Source organism: Carcharhinus amblyrhynchos, chromosome 11 (assembly GCF_965287045.1).
Source record: "Carcharhinus amblyrhynchos chromosome 11, sCarAmb.v2.hapA, whole genome shotgun sequence".
Classification (NCBI taxonomy): Eukaryota; Metazoa; Chordata; class Chondrichthyes; order Carcharhiniformes; family Carcharhinidae; genus Carcharhinus; species Carcharhinus amblyrhynchos.
In genome coordinates this window covers 22,627,794-22,651,340 of record NC_137334.1, presented here as the reverse complement: position 1 = coordinate 22,651,340, position 23,547 = coordinate 22,627,794, and the positions used below count along the sequence as shown (strand labels likewise).

At 47.3% G+C, this 23,547-nt stretch overlaps 1 protein-coding gene across 1 annotated transcript in view; it reads right to left on the bottom strand.

The window, feature by feature from the left end:
* Nucleotides 1-6,451: 6,451 nt before the first annotated feature.
* The window catches only part of ahr1b (aryl hydrocarbon receptor 1b), a 133,521-nt gene continuing 116,425 nt past the window's right edge, over nt 6,452-23,547 (bottom strand). Inside the window, exons 9-11 of the mRNA XM_080198758.1 lie at nt 14,888-15,029; nt 9,096-10,521; nt 6,452-6,896 (exon numbers count right to left, since the gene is read on the bottom strand). Of these exons, the coding sequence (XP_080054884.1) occupies nt 6,753-6,896; nt 9,096-10,521; nt 14,888-15,029 (1,712 nt within the window). The 3' untranslated portion in view covers nt 6,452-6,752. The remainder of the gene's footprint in view (nt 6,897-9,095; nt 10,522-14,887; nt 15,030-23,547) is intronic.

Genomic DNA, 23,547 nt, shown 5'->3' with positions numbered 1-23,547 from the left:
CTAACGGAAGGACTCTTAGTAGTGTTGACGAGCAGAGAGATCTTGGGATACATGTGCATAGATCCCCGAAAGTTGGCACCCAGGTTGATAAGGTTGTTAAGAAGGCGTACGGTGTGTTAGCTTTTATTAGTAGAGGGATTGAATTTCAGAGCCGTGAGGTCATGTTGCAACTGTACAAAACTCTGGTGCGGCCGCACTTGGGGTATTGTGTACAGTTCTGGTCGCCGCATTATAAGAAGGATGTGGAGGCATTGGAAAGGGTGCAGAGGAGGTTTACCAGGATGTTGTCTGGTACGGTGGGAAGGTCTTATGAGGAAAGGCTGACGGACTTGAGGTTATTTTCACTAGAGAGAAGAAGGTTACGAGGTGACCTGATTGAGGCATACAAGATGATCAGAGGGTTAGATAGGGTGGACAGTGAGAGCCTTTTCCCTTGGATGGTGATGGCTAACACAAGGAGACATAGCTTTAAATTAAGGGGTGGTAATTATAGGACGGATGTCAGAGGTAGGTTCTTTACTCAGGGGGTAGTAAGAGCGTGGAATGCCCTGCCTTCAGCAGTTGTGGACTCGCCAACTTTAAGGGCATTCAAATGGTCAGTGGATAGGCATATGGATAACATTGGAATAGTTTAGGTTAGAGGGTCATTAGATTGGTTCCACTGGTCGGCGCAACATCGAGGGCCGAAGGGCCTGTACTGCGCTGTAATGTTCTATGAACACAATCCCACCCAGGCCCTACCCCCATATATTATACCCACTAATCCCTCTCACCCATGCATCCATGGACACTAAGGGGCAATTTCTTAACATGGCCAATCAACCTAACCCACACATCTTTGGACTGTGGGAGGAAACCTGAGTACCCAGAGGAAACCCACGCAGACATGGGGAGAATGTGCAAACTCCACACAGACAGTAACCCGAGCCGGGATTTGAACCAAGGACCCTGGAGCTGTGAAGCAGCAGTGCTAACCACTGTGCCGCCCGAATTCATTCATGTCCCATGAATGAATAAAAAAACAAGAATTAAAAAAACAATCGGTTGTAAATCGCTCTTGGGGTGAAGGGGATCAAAGGATATGGGGGAACGTGCGATCAGACTATTGAGTTGGATGATCAACCATGATTGTAATAACTGGTGGAGCGGGCTTGAAGGGCCAAATGGCCTCCTCCTGCTCCTATTTTCCATGTTTTCAAGTTTCCATGTAAATGATATTTTACAGGATAATGGCTAGATGTTCAGTTTTCCCGGTATATTCCCCTTATTCTTCTGCCTGTGAATGCACAGACCCAGATCGGAATACAATCCCAATGGTACGGGAAGTCCGCTTGCTTTACGTAGAGATCAATGGGAATACTTCGCGGGAATCCAGACAGAAATGGGATGAGCCCAAGCTATACTTCTCCGAATCACGTTTTCTCCGGGAACAATCACTGGAGTTTTGCCAAGTTGATACAAGAGATAAGAGGGGATGATATTTCCCATCAGCTGTAGGTAGTATATAAACAAGCAACTGAGTCGAACAATGTCCTGGGCAAGTTTGAGCAACTTGTGAATGTCTATTCCCCCTTTTTGCTCTTTGAGCTTACTGCATTCTAATGCGAAAGCAAGCAAACTTTACAGTCATGAATACATCGATGCAAAAACACAAATGATAAACGCGGGTTATGTACGAACGTGCAAACCAGGAGGAAATATTGAAAAATTAACATGTATGAGTAACATTGTAAGGTGGCAGCACAAAAGTTTTATTATTGAGAATAAAGGTTCCATTTTCACAGGCAATGGACTGGGACTTACAGGTTGCCGTCATTCAATAAATTGGGTTCATCTTATTTTAAATCTAGAATAAAATCTCGCCAAGTGTTAGGACATGAATAGTAAAATAAATGTGCGTAACTCTAAGGTCCGTTAAACAACATATTCAATCCAACAGATTCAGACTCCGAAATTAAATGAAAATATAAATAAGTAACGAACCTTCTATTTCTAAAAGTGTGTTGACATTGTGGCACCAGTGGATACTTCAAAGTGTTGATAACAATTAATATTCTACATTCAAATTACACATCAATGAGTCATACTATAAAATGTCTGCAATGTACAGTAAAAAAAAGTTACACCGTACTAACCAAACTGACCTACATTCGTGACCAGAAAGAACTTGGACAAAGCAGTGCTTCAAGGTGTGCTCAATGCAAATCTAGAAATCTTACATTACGCTATTTACAAATATGTATAATATATGTATAGATTCTACATTGAAGGTCAGACCTCAGCTTTGATTGTCAGCGCACTTAAGTCTAATATTGATTGTCCTCTTCTTTAGAAGGAGTTGAGATCAAAATGCATTGTCCTTTTCCTTCACTCTCAATTCCCCTTTCCCAAGATTCCTAACTCATACCAACAGCTGCTTTCCCACCCAAGTAGGAATTCACAAGTAGAATTTGGATGTCTTGAGCATTCCCATTTTAATGGCTGCACCTTTGGTTTTTTTTTTAAAAGTTTAATTATTAGGCTTACATTAACACTGCAATGAAGTTACTGTGAAAATCCCCGAGTTGCCTCACTCCAGCACCTGTTCGGGTACACTGAGGGAGAATTTAGCACAGCCAATGCATCTAATCAGCACGTCTTTCAGACTGTGGGAGGAAACCGGAGCACCCGGAGGAAACCCACGCAGACACAGGGAGAACATGCAAACTCTGCACTGACAGTGACCCAAGACGGGAATTGAACCTGGGTTCCTGGTGCTGTGAGGCAGCAATGCTAACCACTGTGCCGCCCTATGGTGGCTGTGTCTTCAGCTGCCTGGCCCCCAAACTCTGCAATTCCCTTCCTAAACCTCTCCACCTCAATCCTCTCCACCTTCAGGGTGCCCCTCAAGACCTGACTTTCCAACCAAACGTTTGATCCCAATAACCTCAAACCTCGCTTGGCCTCTAATTCTGTTTGGGGCAGTTTGCCAAATTAAGGATGCGACATAATAATGACTATAGGCCGTGCATGCCTTCCTTCAAAGTGTCCATCAGAGAACCTGATCTTCTGCTAACCCCAGATCCAATTCTGTGCACTTCCCAGGACATTGCAACACAGGAAGGCTCTCTGCTGTGCTATCAGGACAAGGGGCTCTGGCAAATCTAGCAGAGTTCCGCAGCACCCAGGCCGGTTGTAGGGTAACTAATCAGTGATCTGACTCAAACCCGTTCACCCGCCAGCTCTGGCTGAGAATGAAGATGGTGCGGATCCAACTTATGCTGCTTGGTCAGCTGGAAACTTTATTGCCATTGGCAGAGATCACCACTTGGGGATTGATCCTTGCAGCTCAGTTACAAACCTTCTAAAAATCTGAGGAGGGTGCCGTTTGCCCTTGGTGGGCCAGCATTTGTTGCCCATCCCTAATTGGCCTTTCAACTGAGTCTCTCACTTGGCCATTTCAGAGGGCAGTTGAGAGTCAACTATATTGCTGTGGCTTTGGGGTCACATGTAGGTCAGACCCGGTAAGGACGGCAGATTTCCTCCACTAAAGGATATGAGACTCGGGTGTCTGTGGGGAGTTTGCATATTCTTCCCCTGTCTGCATGGGTTTCCTCTGGGTACTCCAGTTTCCTCCCATATTCCAAAGATGTGCAGATTAGGTGGATTGGCCATGCTAAGTTGTCACTTAAAGTTCAAAGGTTTGCAGGTTAGGTGGATCGGCCATGCTAAATTCCCTTTTAATGTCCAAAGATGTGTAGGCTACGTGGATTGGCCATGTTAAATTGCCCCTTAGTGTCCAAAGATTTGTAGCTAGGTGGATTGGCCATGCTAAATTACCCCTTACTGTCCAAAGATGTGTAGGTTAGGTGGATTGACCATGCTAAATTGCCTCTTAGTGTCCACAGGTGTGCAGGTTAGGTGGATTGGCCATAATAAATGTGCAGGATCATAGGGCTGACCCTTCGTCAGAGCAGACTCAAAACGTTGACTCTATTCTCTCCCCACAGATGCTGTCAGACCTGCTGAGATTTTCCACTGATTTGGAGCTATTTTTGCAACGCTCAAAACAGGTAGCAATGACCCTACACAATCTAATACAAACTTGTGCATGAATCACAAAAAGTTGGTTTGCAGGTACAGCAGGTAATTAAGAAGGCAAATGGAATTTTGTCTTCATTGCTAGAGGGATGGAGATTAAAAACAGCGAGGTTATGTTGCAACTGTATAAGGTGCTGGTGAGGCCACACCTGGAGTACTGTGTACAGTTTCGGTCTCCTTACTTGAGAAAGGATATACCGGCACTGGAGGTGGGTGAAGAGGAGATTCACTAGGTTGATTCCGGAGTTGAGAGGGTTGGCTTATGAGGAGAGACTGAGTACCTGGAGCTATACTCATTGGAATTCAGAAGAATATATAGAAACATATAAGATTATGAGAGGAATAGATAAGATAGAGGCAGGGGTGTAGTTTCCATTGGCAGGTGAAACTAGAACTAGGAGCATGGCCCCAAGGGGGAGCAGATTTAGGACTGAGTTGAGGTGGAACTTCTTCACACAAAGGGTTGTAAATCTGTGGAATTCCCTGCCCAGTGAAGCAGTTGAGGCTACCTCATTGAATGTTTTTAAGGCAAGGATAGATAAATTTTTGAACAGTAAAGGAATTAAGAGTTATGGTGAGCGGGTGGGTAAGTGGAGCTGAGTCCATGAAAAGATCAGCCATGATCTTATTGAATGGTGGAGCAGGCTCGAGGGTTCAGATGGCCTACTCCTGCTCCTAGTTGTTACGTTAACTAGCCGGCATTTCTCACCTCTCACGCACCAAAGCAAGCTGCGTAAGTGCACCATGCTCCATTGAACACTGGTGTGACTGGAAACAGGGGTTTCCTCTGGGGTAAGGGCTGGGGCACGGAGTGGTAAAGGGAGTAAGTTTCCACCATCATTTTACCTCATTTAGTTTTATAATTTGCCACGGTGAGACGTGAATCACAGCCTTTCCGTTGCTAGTTAACACCAGATCAAATCCACCCTGACCTTGTGCTCTGCTTCACAACACACGATTCATAGAATTATAGAATCCCAACAGTGCAGATGGAGGCCATTCAGCCCATCAAGCCTGCACCAACCACAATCCCAATCCCTGTAACCCCACGTATTTATCCTGCTAATCCCCCTGACACTGAGGAGCAACTTAGCACAGCCAATTCCCCCAAACTACACATCTTAGGATACCAAGGGGCAATTTAACCTAGCCAATTCACCTAACCTGCATATCTTTGGACTCTACGGGGCAATTTAGCATGGCCAATCCGCCTAACCTACACATCTTTGGAGTGTGGGAGGGAACAAGAGCACCTGGAGGAAACCCAGGCAGACACGGGGCCAATGTGCAAACCCCACACAGACAGTGACCCGAGGCTGGAATTGAACCCAGGTCCCCGGTGCTGTGAGGCAGCAGTGCTAACCGCTGTGCCACCGTGCCAGCCCTTCTGTTAAGTTACAGAATGTCAAGTCTACTGGCTTTTAAATTAATTTTTGAAAGTAACTGTCACCCACAGGATACCTGAACCATTAACAGAGATCACAACTCAATATACAAGATTTTAACATATGCAAATAAACCATTGATTAGATGAACTTTTAAATAATTACATCGAGATTGAATACTGTTCTGCAATATGACAGTCTATGACACCACACAACATCATCGATCTGAACTAAACCTACTGTCAGCACCGGCCAATGTCTGAGGAAGCTGGTTCCAAAATCCAACATTATCCTGGGCTTTACATCATGTGGTTTGGCACTAACCAATCAACAACTGGGGACGGCCATTTTTGTTTCTGTCTACTGAAGGAATCCATCTTGGCTGAGTCCATTTGTAACAGGTGGGACGATGAGGCTGGATATCTCCTGAGTCCCTCTTGCTAACTCGGCTGAGATCAAGAGCGCTGGCAATGGCTGGGGTGGGGTGGATCCAACGCTGGGATTATCCCGGGAATCCTCACGATGAATCTTTCCGAGCGTTTTCGCTCTGGAATCCTGTGATGGCCTCGCCCATTGTGGTGACAGAGCAGAGCATTTCTTACCCATTCTACACAAAACAATGCGACAGGAATCACCCATTCACTCGGGTTTAAAGACTGCCGCGCGCGCCTGCGTGACCATTCTGTAACCTTCCCGCCACCAAATGTGAAATAGGCTTTCATACTTCGGGTTCCTCTGAGGTATCAGAGCAGACGTCTTGGTGGCGTCCCGCGCTGTTGACTGAGGCACCTGACCCAGGCCCTTCTGTACCTCAGTGAAGTGAGTGGGGTCATTAGTGTCCTCGGGGATGTTGGGGGAAGCACCGAAACAGATAGCACCCAGATTCCGGTTGGTTGGCGGTGAAGAACATGGTGGAATCCTGGCCAACGGAGATCTGCCAATCCTGCCAAAGCCAACTTCAATCTTCAAAAGTTCCCCGTCTGAATGTCAGCGGCAAGAGAGGAGGTTAGACAGTGGGAATGAGAAGTTGTTGGTTTTGCATCCTTCATCTTTCTTTGCGCCAGACTCCCTCAGACCATTTTCCTTCATAATCACCAACCGGAGTCCATTTTTGTTGTCCACAAATTTTTAACGAAAAGAATTACCCACGCCCTTCACCCCCGCCCCATCCGACCCGTGATATTACCTGAGATCAATCTTTTTCACACCTTTTATCACCAGCCAAACCTCGCACCTTCACCCAGAGTCCTGGAGCCAATCCTGAGCTGACCTGGTGGCTGGGTTTCGCTAAAGGTAGTAGCCAGTTGCTGGGGGGTCAGGGTGGATTCCCGCTCCGGGAGGTAGTCTGTCCGGGGGCAATGTGTTCCCACCGGGATGTACTCCAGGGAATACCATGTCTCCTTCGCTGCTCAAATCGCAGCCGCTCCCCACCTAGGAACACAGGCACAGGAGGGTAATGGTTAGATTTGCCGCTATTGATGAGTCTACACTGGTGGGCTTTACACTCGGGCTGGCCTTGAACCCACGGAAACTCGGTTCCCTGAGCCTGAATTGGGATTACCCTCCTCTCAGGGTTTTGCAACTTCTGATTACAGTGGCCATCTCCAGGAATGTTGTGTCCTTTAACCAAAAGGCTGGCAGCATCCTGCTGTCACCTTAGTTACCATTCTACGTGCGTGGGATTGGATAAGGAGCCTAGTCAATGATGAGCACCATTAGAATGGAACCCCTGATCTGGGCAGCATGGTGGCGCAGTGGTTAGCACTGCTGCCTCACTGCGCCAGGGACCCGGGTTCGATTCCCGGCTCGGGTCGCTGTCTGTGCGGAGTCGTCATGGGTTTCCTCCGGGTGCTCCGGTTTCCTCCCACACTCCAAAGATGTGCGGGTTAGTTGGATCCGCCATGCTAAATTGTCCCTTAGTGTCCAAAGCAGGTTAGGTGGATTGGCCGTGCTAAATTGCCCCTTAGTGTCGGGGGCATTAGCAGGGTAAGAATGAGGGGTTACAGGAATAGGGCTAGTGCGGGATTGTGGTGGGTGCAGGCTCAATGGGCCGAATGGCCTCCTTCTGCACTGTGGGGATTCCAGGCTGCTGTTGTGCAGGTACAGTCTGGAAATGACGGCTCTTACTAACTTCCCATCCCTCCCATTAACCCAGAGGCAGTCAGCGAATGAACCTTTCCAGAGAAGCCTAGTGCTATCCTAGCTAGTCTGGTTCAGTCAGCTCAGGAGGTTATTCAAGGAGAGACCTCCTTCTGCTGAACTGGATGAGTAGGGGTTTGCCACACAGTGTTCCCTGTCAGTCTGCCACAGAAAGATGTCCACACTCTGCCAGCAACGCTCAATTCAGTACAGAAGATAATTAGGAATACGGAAAGGCAATATTCCTGCTGAATAAAAGTAAAATACTGAGGATGCTGGAAGTGCAGAAGAGGCCCTTCGAGCAGGTACTAACCACAATCCCAGGCAGGCCCTATTTCCATAATCACATATATTTACCCTGCTATTTACGCATATTTAGTCAGTTAATCCCCCGACACTAAGGGGCAATTGAGCACGGCCAATCCACCTAACCACACATCTTTCGGACTGCGGGAGGAAACTGGAGCACCCGGAGGAAACCCACGCAGACACGGGGAGAATGTGCAAACTCCACACAGACGGTGACCCGAGCCGGGAATTGAACCCGGGTCCCTGGAGCTGGGAGGCAGCAGCGCTGTGCCACTGGGCCGCCCGGATCGGAAATAAAAGCAGAAGATGCTGGAAATGCTCAGCAGGTCAGGCAGCATCTGTGGAGAGGGAAAAATGGAGTTAACGCTTCAGTGTATAGTGACTCTCCTACAGAAACACGGGCCAGAACATTCCGGTTGTTCACGCCGCAGGATGTTCTGGTCCCGCTGACGGCACATCCCCACTATCCCAGATGCAGGGGGTGCATTCCATCAGGAATCCCGCCAGTCAATAGTGGGGCACCTCCTCCGTCACAAAACACACAGAGGAGTCTCCTGTAAAATCCTGCTCCGTTAATTCCGTTTCTCTCTCCGTGGATGCTGCCAGAACTGTATATATTTTTAGTTTATTTATTAGTGTCACGAGTAGGCTTACATTAACACTGCAATGAAGTTACTGTGAAAATCTCCGAGTCGCCACACTCTGGCACCTGTCCGGGTACACTGAGGGGCAATTTAGCACGGCCAATGCACCTAACCTGTATGTCTTTCAGACTGTGGGAGGAAACTGGAGGAGGAAACCCACGCAGACATGGGGAGAATGTGCGAACTCCACACAGACAGTGAGCCAAGCTGGGAATCGAACGCAGGTCCCTGGCGTTGTGAGGCAGCAGCGCTAACCATTGAGAGACCTGCTGAGTTTATCCAACATTTTCTACTATTATTTCACGAACTCTCTCCAATTTCCTTAATCTGCTGCCAAAGTCTTTTGCAGGAATGCTGCCAAGTGTTAAGTATATTCCCGGCTCCCCTCACTTAACTGCTAACCCGCAATCCTGCACTGCCCCACCAGTGCAGGAACCGACCCCACCCCATACCTACGCCCCTCGAACCATCGGTCACCTTCTCAAACGGATATGAATCAATGAGGTTGCCAGCTATGAGGCAGCATGAGTCTGCTTACCTTGTGTGTGCTGTCCTGAGACACCGGCGCTGCTAAGAATCCAAAAGGGTCCTGCAGCTGTTCTGTAGATAGGTCCACAAAGGGAGGATTGGCGGGCTGATACTGGCAGCGCGGCGTTCCCTGAATCTGCTGCTTCTGTGGGAAGGTCTGGTAGGTGGACGACGTGGCAAGGAAGCCCTGATACTGGCCCTCGTCGCTGGGCCCCCCGTTCATTATGAGCTCCATGCAAGGTGCCCTGCCGGCGTGAGAATCCGCCCTCGCAATGATCCCACCGGCACTGGGAGGCGGACACCCGGGTCGAGGCTCCGGCTGGTAGGAGTCCGGGTTCTGAGCAGCGCCGTAGCCGGTGAGGTAATCCAGTTTGTGAGATAGGACGTGGTCGACTGCCGACTGGCCGTTGTAACTGGGCCACCGCTGGTGACCTCTCAGCGGGGAGTTGGCCGGGCAGTGGGGGTGCATCCCGTTAACCGGAATCTGTTGGTGGGGGGCTTTGGGTTTGAACTGGCAGTGGGTGTGCAGGCACACTTGGAGCTGTTGGTGATGGCCCACCTCGGGCTGATGCCCCCTACTGGCTGCCGAGGGTTGACCCCAGGCTTGGTCAAGCGGCTGGGCGGGCAGCAGGAGGCCTTGCTGCGGCAGTCCCAGATGGGCTGAATGGAATGCCTGCTGTTGATTCGGAAAATGTTGGGATGAATCCTGAGCTTCTTTATCTGGGGGTTTGGGTGAATAGGCAAAGGGGTTGGTGGTCAGAGTTTGGGGAAAATCGGCTGTTGGGTAGGGATGCTGGGTTCCAGGGAGTTCCAGGTCATTTCTAGTCACAATTGAGTCATGGACATAGGATAAAATTTCCCCGTTTGTCAAAATGTCATTTAAGGATGGAATGTACTCCGGGTTTGTGTCCAATCTCACCATCCTCTCGTCAAACAAGAGCAGCTCCAAGTCGTCGGCGCCCAGTCCCAGGTTTTCCAGGGCGCTGAACAAGTCGCTATTTAAACAATTCTCTTCAGCAGCCAGGTTGAGGGAGTCCAGCGTGGAGAGCAGCGGGTCGAGCTGCCCAGCGTTAGCCCCCGGCTGGCCCAGCCCACTGCTATCACTCTGCCAGCTGCCCCCCGCTGTGCCCCCAGAGCCCCCGGCCTCGCTGAAGAAACTGCTGCCCAGGGAGTACTTGGGCTCCGAGGCAGGGTGGCAGATGTACACCGACTCGTCCTGGCGCATCATGGCGCCCAGCAGGGAACTGGGATCCACGCTGCGCTGCTCCTTCTCGGCTTTGCTGGTGACGTTCTTTCTCCTTCGGCCTTTGGGCTGGCAGGGGTCAGGCAGCCCTGGGTTGGAGCACGCTGCCTGGTAGAGCAAGGCCTCTCCTGTGGCAAAGGTGAAGGGCAGGTGTAGAGAGCGTTTGCGGAGCTCCTCCCCTCCTTCTTCATCTCTGAGTAAGTGGAGGACAACAACAAGGAGAGAGTGAGTTATCTCAATGTTGGCGCAAAATATCATTGTGGATCCATTGTGTGGACTTCAGGCGGCGAGATCCACTCAGTACCTGTAAATTGCAAAGCCAAACATTTCACTGAGACCCCCCCAGCGCCCAACCTCCCAAACCCTCCCTCCCTATGTCTCATTGTACCAATGTGTGGCGTGTGACCATGTACATTCCCATAATACATCCAGAATCAATCTGGAGTTAGCTGACAAGGCTCGGAGACAGGGTCACTGAAGCGAGACATGTACAGGTGTGGCATGGGGAATGTGTCAGGGTGGGCTCTGATGCCTGGGTGGTCTCCCGATACTCTGGTCTCCTGATCAACACACTCCATCTCTGGGAACCAATATCCAAGCAAGAAGCGATGCCTTCCAGCAGGGATGCAGACGAGCGAAGATGGAGAGTGAAGCCGCCAGATTAATCTCACCCGGACTTTGGGCTGTTTTAATGGTCAAAGGGTCAGGGCTGAGGTTAATCTGATTGACGCTGTTGGAAATAAAGCAATGAACGACACTGAACACTCCCAGTTCATCCATCACCCAGGCTGCAGAGTGTTCACAACGCATCGGAAAGGTAAACAATCCCCACGGCACTGAGCAAGAAACCCCTCCGAGAACATCAAACATTTCTTCCACTTCTGTTTAAATTGTAGAATGTTTATGATACAGGAGGCCAATCGGCCCATTGTCAGCTCCCTGCAAAACCAATTCAAGTAGTCCCATTACAATGTTTTCTCATCGTAACCTGACAAATTCCATCGCTTTGGTTATCTATCCAATTCCCTTCTGTCTCCCCCACACTCTCAGACAGTACATTCCAGATCCTAACCACTCACTGTGTGAATCTATCTCCACTACACTCTCAGACAGTACATTCCAGATCCTAACCACTCGCTGTGTGAATCTGTCTCCACCACACTCTCAGACAGTACATTCCAGATCCTAACCACTCACCATGTGAATCTATCTCCACTACACTCTTAGACTGTACATTCCAGATCCTAACCACTCACTGTCTGAATCTGTCTCCACCACACTCTCAGACAGTACATTCCAGATCCTAACCACCCGCTGTGTGAATCTGTCTCCACCACACTCTCAGACAGTACATTCCCGATCCTAACCACTCACTGTGTGAATCTGTCTCCACCACACTCTCAGACAGTACATTCCAGATCCTAACCACTCGCTGTGTGAATAGAACATAGAACATAGAACACTACAGCACAAACAGGCCCTTCGGCCCACGAGTTGCGCCGATCACATCAACACCTATCTATAACCCCCAATCCCATAAAACCCCATATACTCATCCAGAAGTCTTTTAAAAGACCCCAGCGAGTTCGCCTCCACCACCACTGACGGCAGCCGATTCCATTCACTCACCACCCTCTGAGTGAAAAACTTACCCCTAACATCACTTCTGTACTTTCTTCCCCGCACCTTAAACCTGTGTCCTCTCGTAGCGACCATTTCAACCCGGGGAAATAGCCTCTGAGAATCCACCCTATCTATTCCTCTCAGCATCTTATAAACCTCTATCAGGTCGCCTCTCAACCTACGTCTCTCCAGGGAAAAGAGACCCAGTTCCCTCAACCTAACTTCATAAGGCATGCCTCCCAGTCCAGGCAACATCCTTGTAAATCTCCTCTGTACCCTTTCAATAGCTTCTATGTCTTTCCTATAGTGAGGCGACCAGAACTGCGCACAGTACTCCAAATGAGGCCTGACAAGGGTCTTATAAAGTTGCAGCATTACCTCCCGACTCCTAAACTCAATCCCTCGATTTATGAAGGCCAGTACACCATACGCCTTCTTGACCACCTCCTCCACCTGCGAGGCCGATTTAAGAGTCCTGTGGACCCGGACCCCAAGATCCTTCTGCTCCTCAACACTACTAAGACTTCTGCCCTTGATAGTGTACTCATTCATCCCGTTGGTTCTGCCAAAATGGACGACTACGCATTTATCCGCGTTGAAGTCCATCTGCCACTTCTCCGCCCAGTCCTGCATCCTATTTATGTCCTGCTGCAACTTTTGCCATCCTTCCAGACCATCCACAACACCACCGACCTTCGTGTCATCAGCGAACTTACTTACCCATCCTTCCACCTCCTCATCCAGGTCATTTATGAAAATGACAAACAGCAAGGGTCCTAGAACAGATCCCTGGGGCACTCCACTGGTGACTGACCTCCATTCAGAAAAAGACCCATCCACAACCACTCTCTGCCTTCTGCAGGCAAGCCAGTTCTTGATCCACAAGGCCAAAGGCCCTCGGATCCCATGCCCTCTCACCTTCTCAAGAAGTCTTGCATGGGGGACCTTATCAAACGCCTTGCTGAAGTCCATGTACACCACGTCCACGGCACTTCCTTCGTCAATGTGTTCAGTCACATTATCAAAGAACTCAACTAGGCTCGTAAGGCACGACCTGCCCTTGACAAATCACTGTGTGAATCTATCTCCCCCACACTCTCAGACAGTACATTCCAGATCCTAACCACTCACCATGTGAATCTATCTCCACTACACTCTTAGACTGTACATTCCAGATCCTAACCACTCACTGTCTGAATCTGTCTCCACCACACTCTCAGACAGTACATTCCAGATCCTAACCACTCGCTGTGTGAATCTGTCTCCACCACACTCTCAGACAGTACATTCCAGATCCTAACCACTCACTGTCTGAATCTGTCTCCACCACACTCTCAGACAGTACATTCCAGATCCTAACCACTCGCTGTGTGAATCTGTCTCCACCACACTCTCAGACAGTACATTCCAGATCCTAACCACTCACTGTGTGAATCTGTCTTCACCACACTCTCAGACAGTACATTCCAGATCCTAACCACTCACTGTGTGAATCTGTCTCCACCACACTCTCAAACAGTACATTCCAGATCCTAACCACTCGCTGTGTGAATCTGTCTCCACCACACTCTCAGACAGTACATTCCAGATCCTAACCACTCACTGTGTGAATCTGTCTCCACCACACTCTCAGACAGTACATTCCAGATCCTAACCACTCGCTGTGTGAATCTGTCTCCATCACACTCTCAGACAGTACATTCCAGATCCTAACCACGCGCTGTGTGAATCTGTCTCCACCACACTCTCAGACAGTACATTCCAGATCCTAACCACTCGCTGTGTGAATCTGTCTCCATCACACTCTCAGACAGTACATTCCAGATCCTAACCACGCGCTGTGTGAATCTGTCTCCATCACACTCTCAGACAGTACATTCCAGATCCTAACCACTTTCTGTGTGAATCTGCCTCCACCAGTAATGAATGGAAAAAAGTAAAAATAGGAGTAGACCATTTAGCCCATCGATCCTGTTCCACCATTCAATACTCCCATGGCTGATCTGGGGTTGGAACTCCATTTTCCCGCCCACTTCTCACATCCCTTAATTCCCCAAGAGATCAAAAATCAACCAGACTGTGCCTGAGATTCCCCAGTCAGAGGAAACAATCTCTCAGTGTCCACTCTATCCAGCCTCTTTGGAATATTGTAGCATTCAATTAAATCAGCTTTCATTCTCCTAAACTATACAGAATATACCCCAATTTACTCAGCCTCTCATCATAGACTAACCCCCTCATCATGCAGTGAGCCTTCACTGTGTCGCCTCCAATGTAAGTGCAGAGATCAAAATGACACATGATCTTCCAGTTGTGGTCTCGCCAAAACCCTGTACAATTCCAGCAGGGTTTCTTTATCCCTGGACTCCAATCCTCTTGCAATAAAGGCCAACATGCAAACCTTCCGAATTGCTTGCTCTATCTGCATGTTAACTTTCTTAATCCCCAGTACAAGCTCACCAAAATCTCTATAGACCTCAACACTTATATGTTCCACACTTAATAAAAATACATTCTGGCTTTCTAACCTAATGGTCAAGGTGAATAACTGCACACTTCTCCATATTATACTCCATCTGCCATCTAGCTACTGACTTACCTGATCTCTTTGCAGCCTCTGTATCCTCCCCACAGCTTACCTTCTACCTAGTTTGGTATCATCAGCAAATGTAGATACGTTACTCTGTCTCTTCAGCTGAGTCTTTGATACGGATGGTAAATAGCTGAGACTCGAACTCTGACCCTTCACTGTTCACTACCTGCCAGGTTCAAAAAGCCCTTTTTATACCCATTTTCTCTCCGCTTTCTGTCTGTTAACTAACAGTCTGCCCTTCCAGAACTAAGGAATGAGAATACACAGCAGAAAGGGAAACGGAAATCAGAAAGGGGTTTGATGGCAGGAAAAGATTAAACCACTTTATGGTCCAGTAACTCACACCAGAGGTCTCTGTGTTGCGATGATGTAATCCGGTTTTCCGTTTTTGTATACCAGCCTTGCGTTTGCCTGAACCCAGGCCCAGCGGTTGTCTTTGGTGAGCAATCGGAAGACAGTCAGGCCGCTCTCTCCAGTTTTAATCACTAAGACACAAACGAAAGTCAGTGTGAGCGCTGACGTGATGCCCAAACAGCCTCTCACTGGCAGGGTGCAGAGGAGGAACTTTGCTGGAGTGGGATCCAGGACCCGTGGACTTCAGTTAATGCAGAGAGTCTGAGATGCTAAAATTCTTCTCCTAATTGTCCAAGGAAGGGCAAGGGGAGATTTAATCGGAGTTACTCAAAATTATGACGTGGCAATGCCGGCATTGGACTGGAGTGGACGGAGGAAGAAGTCTCACAACGCCAGGTTAAAGTCAGCAGGTTTATTTGGAATCACGAGCTTTCAGAGTACTGCTCCTTCAGCCGGTGAGTGGAGAGGTGGGTTCACACATAAGCTGTGTTTGAGAAACTACCTCTCCACTCACCTGGTGAAGGAGCAGAGCTCCAGAAGCTCATGATCCCAAATAAACATGTTGAGCTTTAACCTGATATTGTGAGACTCCTAAGCATTCAAAATTATGACAGAGCGAGTGAGCACGAATTTAAGCAAAATAAGCAACGCGGGGAGATGAGAAGAATCTTCTTCACGTGATGCTCTGTCGGAGAGTCGGTCCAGACTTGATGGGCCAAATGTCCTCCTTCTGCACTGCAGGGATTCTGTGGTTAATTTATTGAACATCTTAAGTCAAGCCAATTGAGAACCAATTCTTATTTACAACAACAACCTGGTCAAGGGGCAGCAACAGAAACTACACAACAATTTAATTAAGTTAAACATTAGAAAAGTAAAATATAAATCAGTGGTGAAAGAGAATTGACAGGTTAGGAATTACAGGTATCCACCAACAGAGTCTTAACCCTTCAGCAAAAGGCATCCATAATAATAAGTCTAATGGCTTCAGCTTTAGATGTACCAGGTTCCAGCCACTGGCAGTCACAAACTGCATTGAATTAACAATCAAAGAGGGTAATGACTCTTGGAGTGACTCCTGCTCTATCTACAAAGGGTCATGAATGAAGCCCAGTCCATCACGCAAACCAGCCTCCCATCCATTGACTCCCACTGCCCCAGAAAAGCAGCCAACATAATCAAGGACCCCAGGCACTCTGAACATTCCCTTTTCCACCTTCTTCCCTCAGGAGAAAGATACAAAAGTCTGAGGACATGTACCAGCCGACTCAAGAACAGCTTCTTCCCTGCTGCCATCAGACCTTTGAATGGATCTACCTCGTATTAAGTTCATTTTTCTCTACACCCCAGCTGTGACTGTAACACTACAATCTGGATCGTAAACAGAAAATGCAGGAAAATCCCAGCAGGTCTGGCAGCATTTGCCCTCCAGTTTTAGACTCCCCCTACCTTTGGGACAGGAAATTGACTATTTAGCTGATTTATGCCCCTGTGACAGTAACAGTAAAATGTAAAAAGGATGTTTTCCAAGAGCAAGTTTGGATAAATACCAAGAAGTCAATCGAGTTGGTGTTTTGTGTACGATGGAGTGGGGGGGAGGCAGTTAATCAAAGAGCAGAGGTTGCAGTGAAGGGGAACCAGTTACAAATCTAGTCGCAAAGTGGAAGAGGGTGGCTAACTCACCAAGAGAGGTTTAAAAGAATATTTTATCAACGATGCTGCCCTAATTAAACCCAGGCAGAATAGATATCTCAACAAGGGTTTATTGGGGGAATGAGTGGAACAGAACTTGTTCCAACACAGAAAACCAAGTCTAGACTTAACCTTAGCTTGTAAAATATCAATGTGGGAATTAAAAATCAAAACATTGCCCAGCCAGATTCCCAGTTATTTGCAACTGGAAACTTGCTCAAGTTGAGAGGTAGCAAGCATTCGGATTTTGTGATCACAGGTAGATTTTGTGCTTATTAAACAACATAAACTTGGCTCAGTCGAGGTCAGCAGAAGGTGAAGATCCAGAAAGTGCCCAAGTAGGAGGTGCTGAAATATTTTCATGCACCTTAGTCCTCAGTTTCTCGGAGTTGGCTTTCTGGGAAACAATTAATGGTCAGGAACAGCTAAATTAGTCTGAGAAAGAAAATCATAAGGCAGAGTTTTCCAATAAATAACGGGATAAAAATTCCAATGTCCCACTGCTTGCATGCGTCAATCACTGAATTACACAGTTTTGTACTTGTGGCAATATTTCATCCACTAAATTTAAACAGATGCAAACTCATGGGTGTGGACCATTTTGCTAGTTGCCCTTCTAATCCATTTCTCAGCAGTCACATCTTGAGAAACCCCAGATGAGGTTTATAAAATCGCGAGGGGCCTATATAAGATGAATAGCCAAGGACTTTTCCCTCAGGGTAGGGGGAGTCCAAAACTAGAGGGTGTAGGTTTAAGGTGAGAGGAGAAAGATTTAAAAGGGACCTGAGGGACAACTTTTTCACACAGAGGGTGGTGTGTATATGGAATGAACGGCCTGAGGAGGTGGTAGACGTGGGTACAATTATAACATTTAAGAGACATTTGGACAGGTACATGGATGGGAACGGTTTAAAGGGAATATGGGCCAAACGCAGGCAAATGGGACTAGTTCAGGTTAGGAAACCTGGTTGGCATGGACAAGTTGGGCCGAAGGGCCTGGTTCTGTGCTGTACATCTCTGTGACTCTATGACCAAATCATCGGGGCAATTTCCTGACCTCAATAAAACTAGGAAATGGCCTTGGACAAAGTACTGTTGAGTGAGCCCCAAAAGTCTGCACTGTCAAGAGTCCTAAACCGAGGAATATTGATCTATGATAGTTGGATAAAGTTTCATTGACAAACTGAACCAAAACTAGTTCATTTTTCTCCTTCAGCAGATATAAACGGACATTGAGGAAGAGAATTTAAGGGGTGGTTATTATGTTGTGAGGAAAGAAGTTAGGGTCTTGATCAGAACCAAACCCCCATTACTTCAATACGTCGTAGTTGGGAACTCGGATTGGTTTCAGTGAAATGCATTTTCTACACAACCGTCCTCCAATGACCATCAACATGGGACTGGGTCTCAGAGCAAGAGCCAATCACTGACCTAAGCTGGTGTCCATCGGTCAGCCAATCAGAACCCATGTTCTCTTCCTCTCATTGATAGTCTTCACAAACCTCCAGTAGGATTCTAGCTCCAACCCAATGCCACACAGTACATCAAACCAAATGTTTCCCTTCCAATTCATTCATTGGATATGAGCAATGCTGGTTGGCCACATCTATTGTCCATCCCTAGTTGCCCGAGGGCAGTTCAGTGTCAGTCACATTGCTGTGGCTCTGGAGTCACATGTAGGAATCCAATGCAACAACAGAAGATGATGCAGGAATTTTTGTCCCCATACTCCATCCTCAACTCTGTCTCAATCAGCTCAATTGAAAATGATGAGTTTTTACAATGATTAAATACATTACACTATGTTCCTGTAACTGTGATCCGCAGGATCCTTACCATAGAGAAGGAGGTCATTCTGCCCATCAAGAATGCACTGACTCTCCGAAAGAGCTTCTGACTGAGGACCACACCACGCCCCTACCCTATCTCTGTAACCCCACGCATTCTACCTAACCTACAGATCTTTGGACACCAAGGGGCAATTTTCCATGGCTAACCCACCTAACCTACATATCTTTGGACACCAAGAGGCAATTTACCATGGCAGCCCACCTAATGTACACATCTTTGGACACTAAGGGGCCATTTAGCATGACCAATCCACCTAACACACACATCTTTGGACACTCAGGGGCAATTTAGCATGACCAATCCACCTAACACACATATCTTTGGACACTAAGGGGCAATTTAGCATGGCCAGTCCCCCTAACCTGCACATCTTGGTACATTAAGGAGCAATTTACCACTGCTAACCCACCTAATGTGCATGTCTTTGGACACTAAGGGGCAATTTTGCATGGCCAATCTACCTGACTTACACATCTTTGAACAATAAAGGGCAATTTAGCATGGTCAATCTCCCGAGTCCACACATCTTGGGACACTAAGGGGCAATTTACCCTGGCTAACGCACCTAACTTACAGATCTTTGCACATTAGGGGGCAATTTACCATGGCTAATTCATCTAACCTGGACACCTGAAAGGCTAAAAATTAGGGTTTCAATTCTCCAACCAAAAGACTCCATTCCAGTATCATGTCAGCATTAGTCTTTGCTGTGTTAAACTTGTGGCAAAGGTTTTGCTTCTGGGATTTGCTTTCTTGGAATGGTGTTTAGCTGTTAAGGTTCATACAATAACATGATTGTTTTGTTTTGTTTGTCATTGGTAAAAGTTATTGCTAATTTTCTTTCTATGCATGTTAACTGTATCCTTAAATGAACTGTCTTTGGTAAAAGCTCCCTCGTGGGTCATTTGAATCATACCTGAAGTGAAACATCTCTTGCTTATCCTAGCCAAATTCAAAGTGCGAAACATATGATCCCAGGTGGACTTCATAAAACAGTGGAGTTTCTGACCTGAATTAAAACAACGGAAGCAACTCTTAGCTTGCTCCTTTACTGTACCCAATTATATCATAGAGTGATAGAAGGGAAGGTTTACAGCACAGAAGGAGGCCACTCTGCCCATTATGTCTGCACCAGCCTAGAAACACGGCACTTACTCTAATTGCATTAACAGCATTTGTTCCATAGCCCTGCAGATACAAATGTAGACACTCTTTAAATGAGTTTAGGGTTCCTACTTCTACTATTTTTTCAAGCAGAGAGTTCCAGACTCCCACGATCCTCAGGCTGAAAAGGTTTTTCCTCATCTCTCCTCTAATCCTTCCACCTTCTAAATCGGTGCTCCCCAGTCACTTATCTCTCTGGTGTAGTAAATAGACCCTCCCCATCCACTCTACCAAGACCCCTCACAATGTTGTACATCTCAATCAAATCTCCCCCTAGCCCTGTGTTCCCAGGACAACAATCCCAGCCTAACCAATCTTTCTTCATAGCCCCAATTTTTCAGTCTTGGCAACAATCTCACCAATCTCCTCTGTCCCTTTCTGGAAATAGTCTCTAATAGTTAATAAATGCAACCTAATACTGCGAATAGAACTTACCAAAATACACCCTACAACAGGAACAGCCAGATTTCCCAGAGAAGAACTGGTCTACAATTACCCTCCATCAGCTAACAACACAGATTAGGAACTGGGCAGTTGACCAGTTATGTGGTTCAGTGTGTACCTATTTCAGCTCCTGCCTGATTTGATTTGATCTGATTTGATTTATTATCGTCACATGTATTAGCATACAGTGAAAAGTATTATTTTTTGCGCTCTATACAGACAAAGCATACCGCTTATAGAGAAGGAAAGGAGAGAGTGCAGAACGTAGTGTTACAGTCGTAGCTAGGGTGTAGAGAAAGATCAACTTAATGCAAGGTAGGTCCATTCAAAAGTCTGATGGCAGGAGGGAAGAAGCTGTTCTTGAGTCGGTTGCTACATAACATCAGACTTCTTCCTGAGGGATGCAGGTGGAAGAGAGAAATGTCCAGGTATGTCCAGTGGGGTCCCTGATTATGCTGGCTGCTTTTCCGAGGCAGCAGGAAGTGTAGCCAGGGTCATCATTCCTTTTCAAGTCAGCAGAAATATCTTTACAGAACTATATTTGCCTTAAACTTCAACATCACCGGAATACCCAGTTTGCTCAAACTACATCTTGCGAAAGTTAGGCACACAGATGAACGTTCTCCACTCTACCTCACTAATCCTTATTCCTTATTAGCGCATGGCTATCCCCGGCAAAGCCAGCATATGTTGCCCATCTTGAACTGCCCATGACCTGAATTTTTCCAAGAGCAGTGAAGAGTCGAAGACATTGCTGTAAGCCTGAAGTCACGAGTAGGCCAGACCAGGTAATGACGGCAGATTTCCTTTCCCATGAGGGAACAGAATGGGTTTTTGCAACAATCTTTGATAGTTTCAAGGTTGCCAATAGTGAGGCTAGCTTTATATTCCCGCTTTTACTGACTGAATTTAAATTCCACCAGCTGCCGTGAGATTTGAAGCCATATCCTTAGGCCTGCATCTAGGGTCAAAATAAAGATTATAGAATCATAGAATCCCTGCAGTGCAGAAGGAAGCCCATTGGCCCATTGGGTCTGCACCAACCAGAATCCCATCCAAGCCCTTTTCCTGTGACCCCTCATATTTACCCTAGCTAATCCCCCGACACTAGGATTAATTTAGCGTGGCCACTCATCTTTGGAGTGTGGGAGGAAACCAGGGCACCGGAGGAAACCCACGCAGACACGGAGAGAACGTGCAAACTCCACACAGACAGTGACCCAAGCCGGGAATCGAACTCTAGCACTATGAGGCAGTAGTGCTAACCACTGTGCACCGTGCCAAAGATTTGCCTCACTCTCCCCCATTGTCACGCACCAGTTAAAATCATCAGTCTCACTTGAATTCGTAACTAAATCTCCCAAGGTGGACACGTCTGTCCTTAAAAAGCTCAGCTCCATGGGAGTAGAAGGATGTGAATTTGAGGTGGTTAATCCACAGTTGAACTCCCTTTCAATTTCCCACAGCCCAGATGGAAGGTGGCAGAGGAGTATTGCCAGTGGACGAATAATTCAGAGAACCAGGGTAATGCTTTGGGGACCTGGGTTCGAATCCTACCACAGCAGACGGTGACATTTGAATTCAATAAATATTTGGATTTTTGATTTGATTCATTATTATCGCATGTATTAGTATGCAGTGAAAAGTATTATATCCTGCGCACTATACAGACAAAGCATACCATTCATAGAGAAGGAAGGGAGAGAGTGCAGAATGTTGTGTTACAATCACAGCTAGAGTATAGAAAAAGATCAACTCGGTGCACGGTAGGTCATAGAAACCTAGAAACACAGACGATAGGAGCAGGAGGAGGCCATTTGGCCCTTCGAGTCTGCTCCGCCATTCAACACGATCATGGCTGATCGTCCAACTCAATAGCCTAATCTTGCTTTCTCCCCATAATCTTTGACTCCATTCACCCCAAGTGCTATATCCAGCCACCTCTTGAATGCATTCATTGTTTTGGCATCAACAGGTTCACCACTCTTTGGGTGAAGAAATGTCTCCTCATCTCCATCCTAAATGGTCTACCCTGAATCCTCAGACTGTGACCCCTGGTACTGGACTCCCCCACCATCGGGAATATCCTCCCTGCTCTCTAGTCCTGTTAGAATTTTATAAGACTCTATGAGACTCTATGAGACTCCCCCCCCCTCCCATTCGTCTGAACTTTAGTAAAAACAATCCTAACCTAGTCAATCTCTTCTCATACATCAGTCTCACCATCTCCGGAATCAGCCTGATAAACCTTCACTACACTTCCTGGTCCACTCAAAAGTCTGATGGCAACAGGGAAGAATCTACTGATGACCATGAAACCATTGTCGACTGTCAGAAGAGCCCATCTGGTTCACTAATGTCCTCTAGGGAAGGAAATCTGCCATCCTTACCAGGTCTGGCCTACGTGTGACTCCAGAGCCACAGCAGTGGACTCCCAACTGCCCTCTGAAATGGGAGGGCGGTTAGGAATGGTGATCCAGCCAGTGATGCCCACATGCCATGCAATGAATAATAAAGTTGCTGTGATGGCAGGAGGCTGGGAAGACACTCCCTCAGCTTCGAGGAGGCACCTGGGAAAGGTGGTCAGGGACAGCGTTCAATTCTACCAACGTGCAACATTTCCAAGGAAAATCTGAAGCAGCTGGGGGAAGGAGAACTTGCACCGAGCCAACCAAGTTCCTGGAAGGAGATCGAATGAATTCAAAACATAATTTGTAACTTAAGAGGAGAGAGAAAAAAAATTCATTGTTGGTCCCTGTCCATCCACTTGGCGATCCTTCTGCCCAGTCCCAAATCGAGGGATATGTTTGCTTATTCAGCCACTGGGATTTGCGGGAAGTTGCTTGCTTTTGTTGGCTTGGACCTTCCCCAATCTCCACGTTTTTCCCTCCACTCTCCTGGATCCCTGTGCAGTAAAACTCCCGACCCAACCTCCAAGTTAGCCCATTGACCTCTCACACTGACTCTCCGTCGGGATGTGGAGACAGAAGCAAAGAAGGACATCCTGCAAATTCCTGCCCTCCCCAACCCCCAGCACGGCTCCTTCTCCAGGCTATGTTTCAATCGAGGTCAGACTGGAGGGGCTGATTGCCAGCTCCCCCACCAGCAATAGATCAGTGGCAGAACGGTTAGCACTGCTGTCTCACAGTGCCAGGGACCCAGGTTCAATTCCAGCCTCGGGTGACTGTCTGTGTGGAGTTTGCACACTCTCCCCATGTCTGCGTGGGTTTCATCTGGATGCTCTGGTTTCCCCCACACTCCAAAGATGTGTGAGTTAGGTAGATCGACCATGTTAAATTGCCCCTTAGTCTCCAAAGATGTGCAGGTTAAATGGATTGGCCATACTAAATTGCCCTTAGTGTCCAAAAATGTGCAGATTAGGTGGATTGGCCATGTTAAATTGCCCTTAGTGTCCAAAGATATGCAGATTAAATGGATTGGCCATGCTCAATTGCCCTTAGTATCCAAAGATATGCAGGTTAGGTGGATTGGCCATGT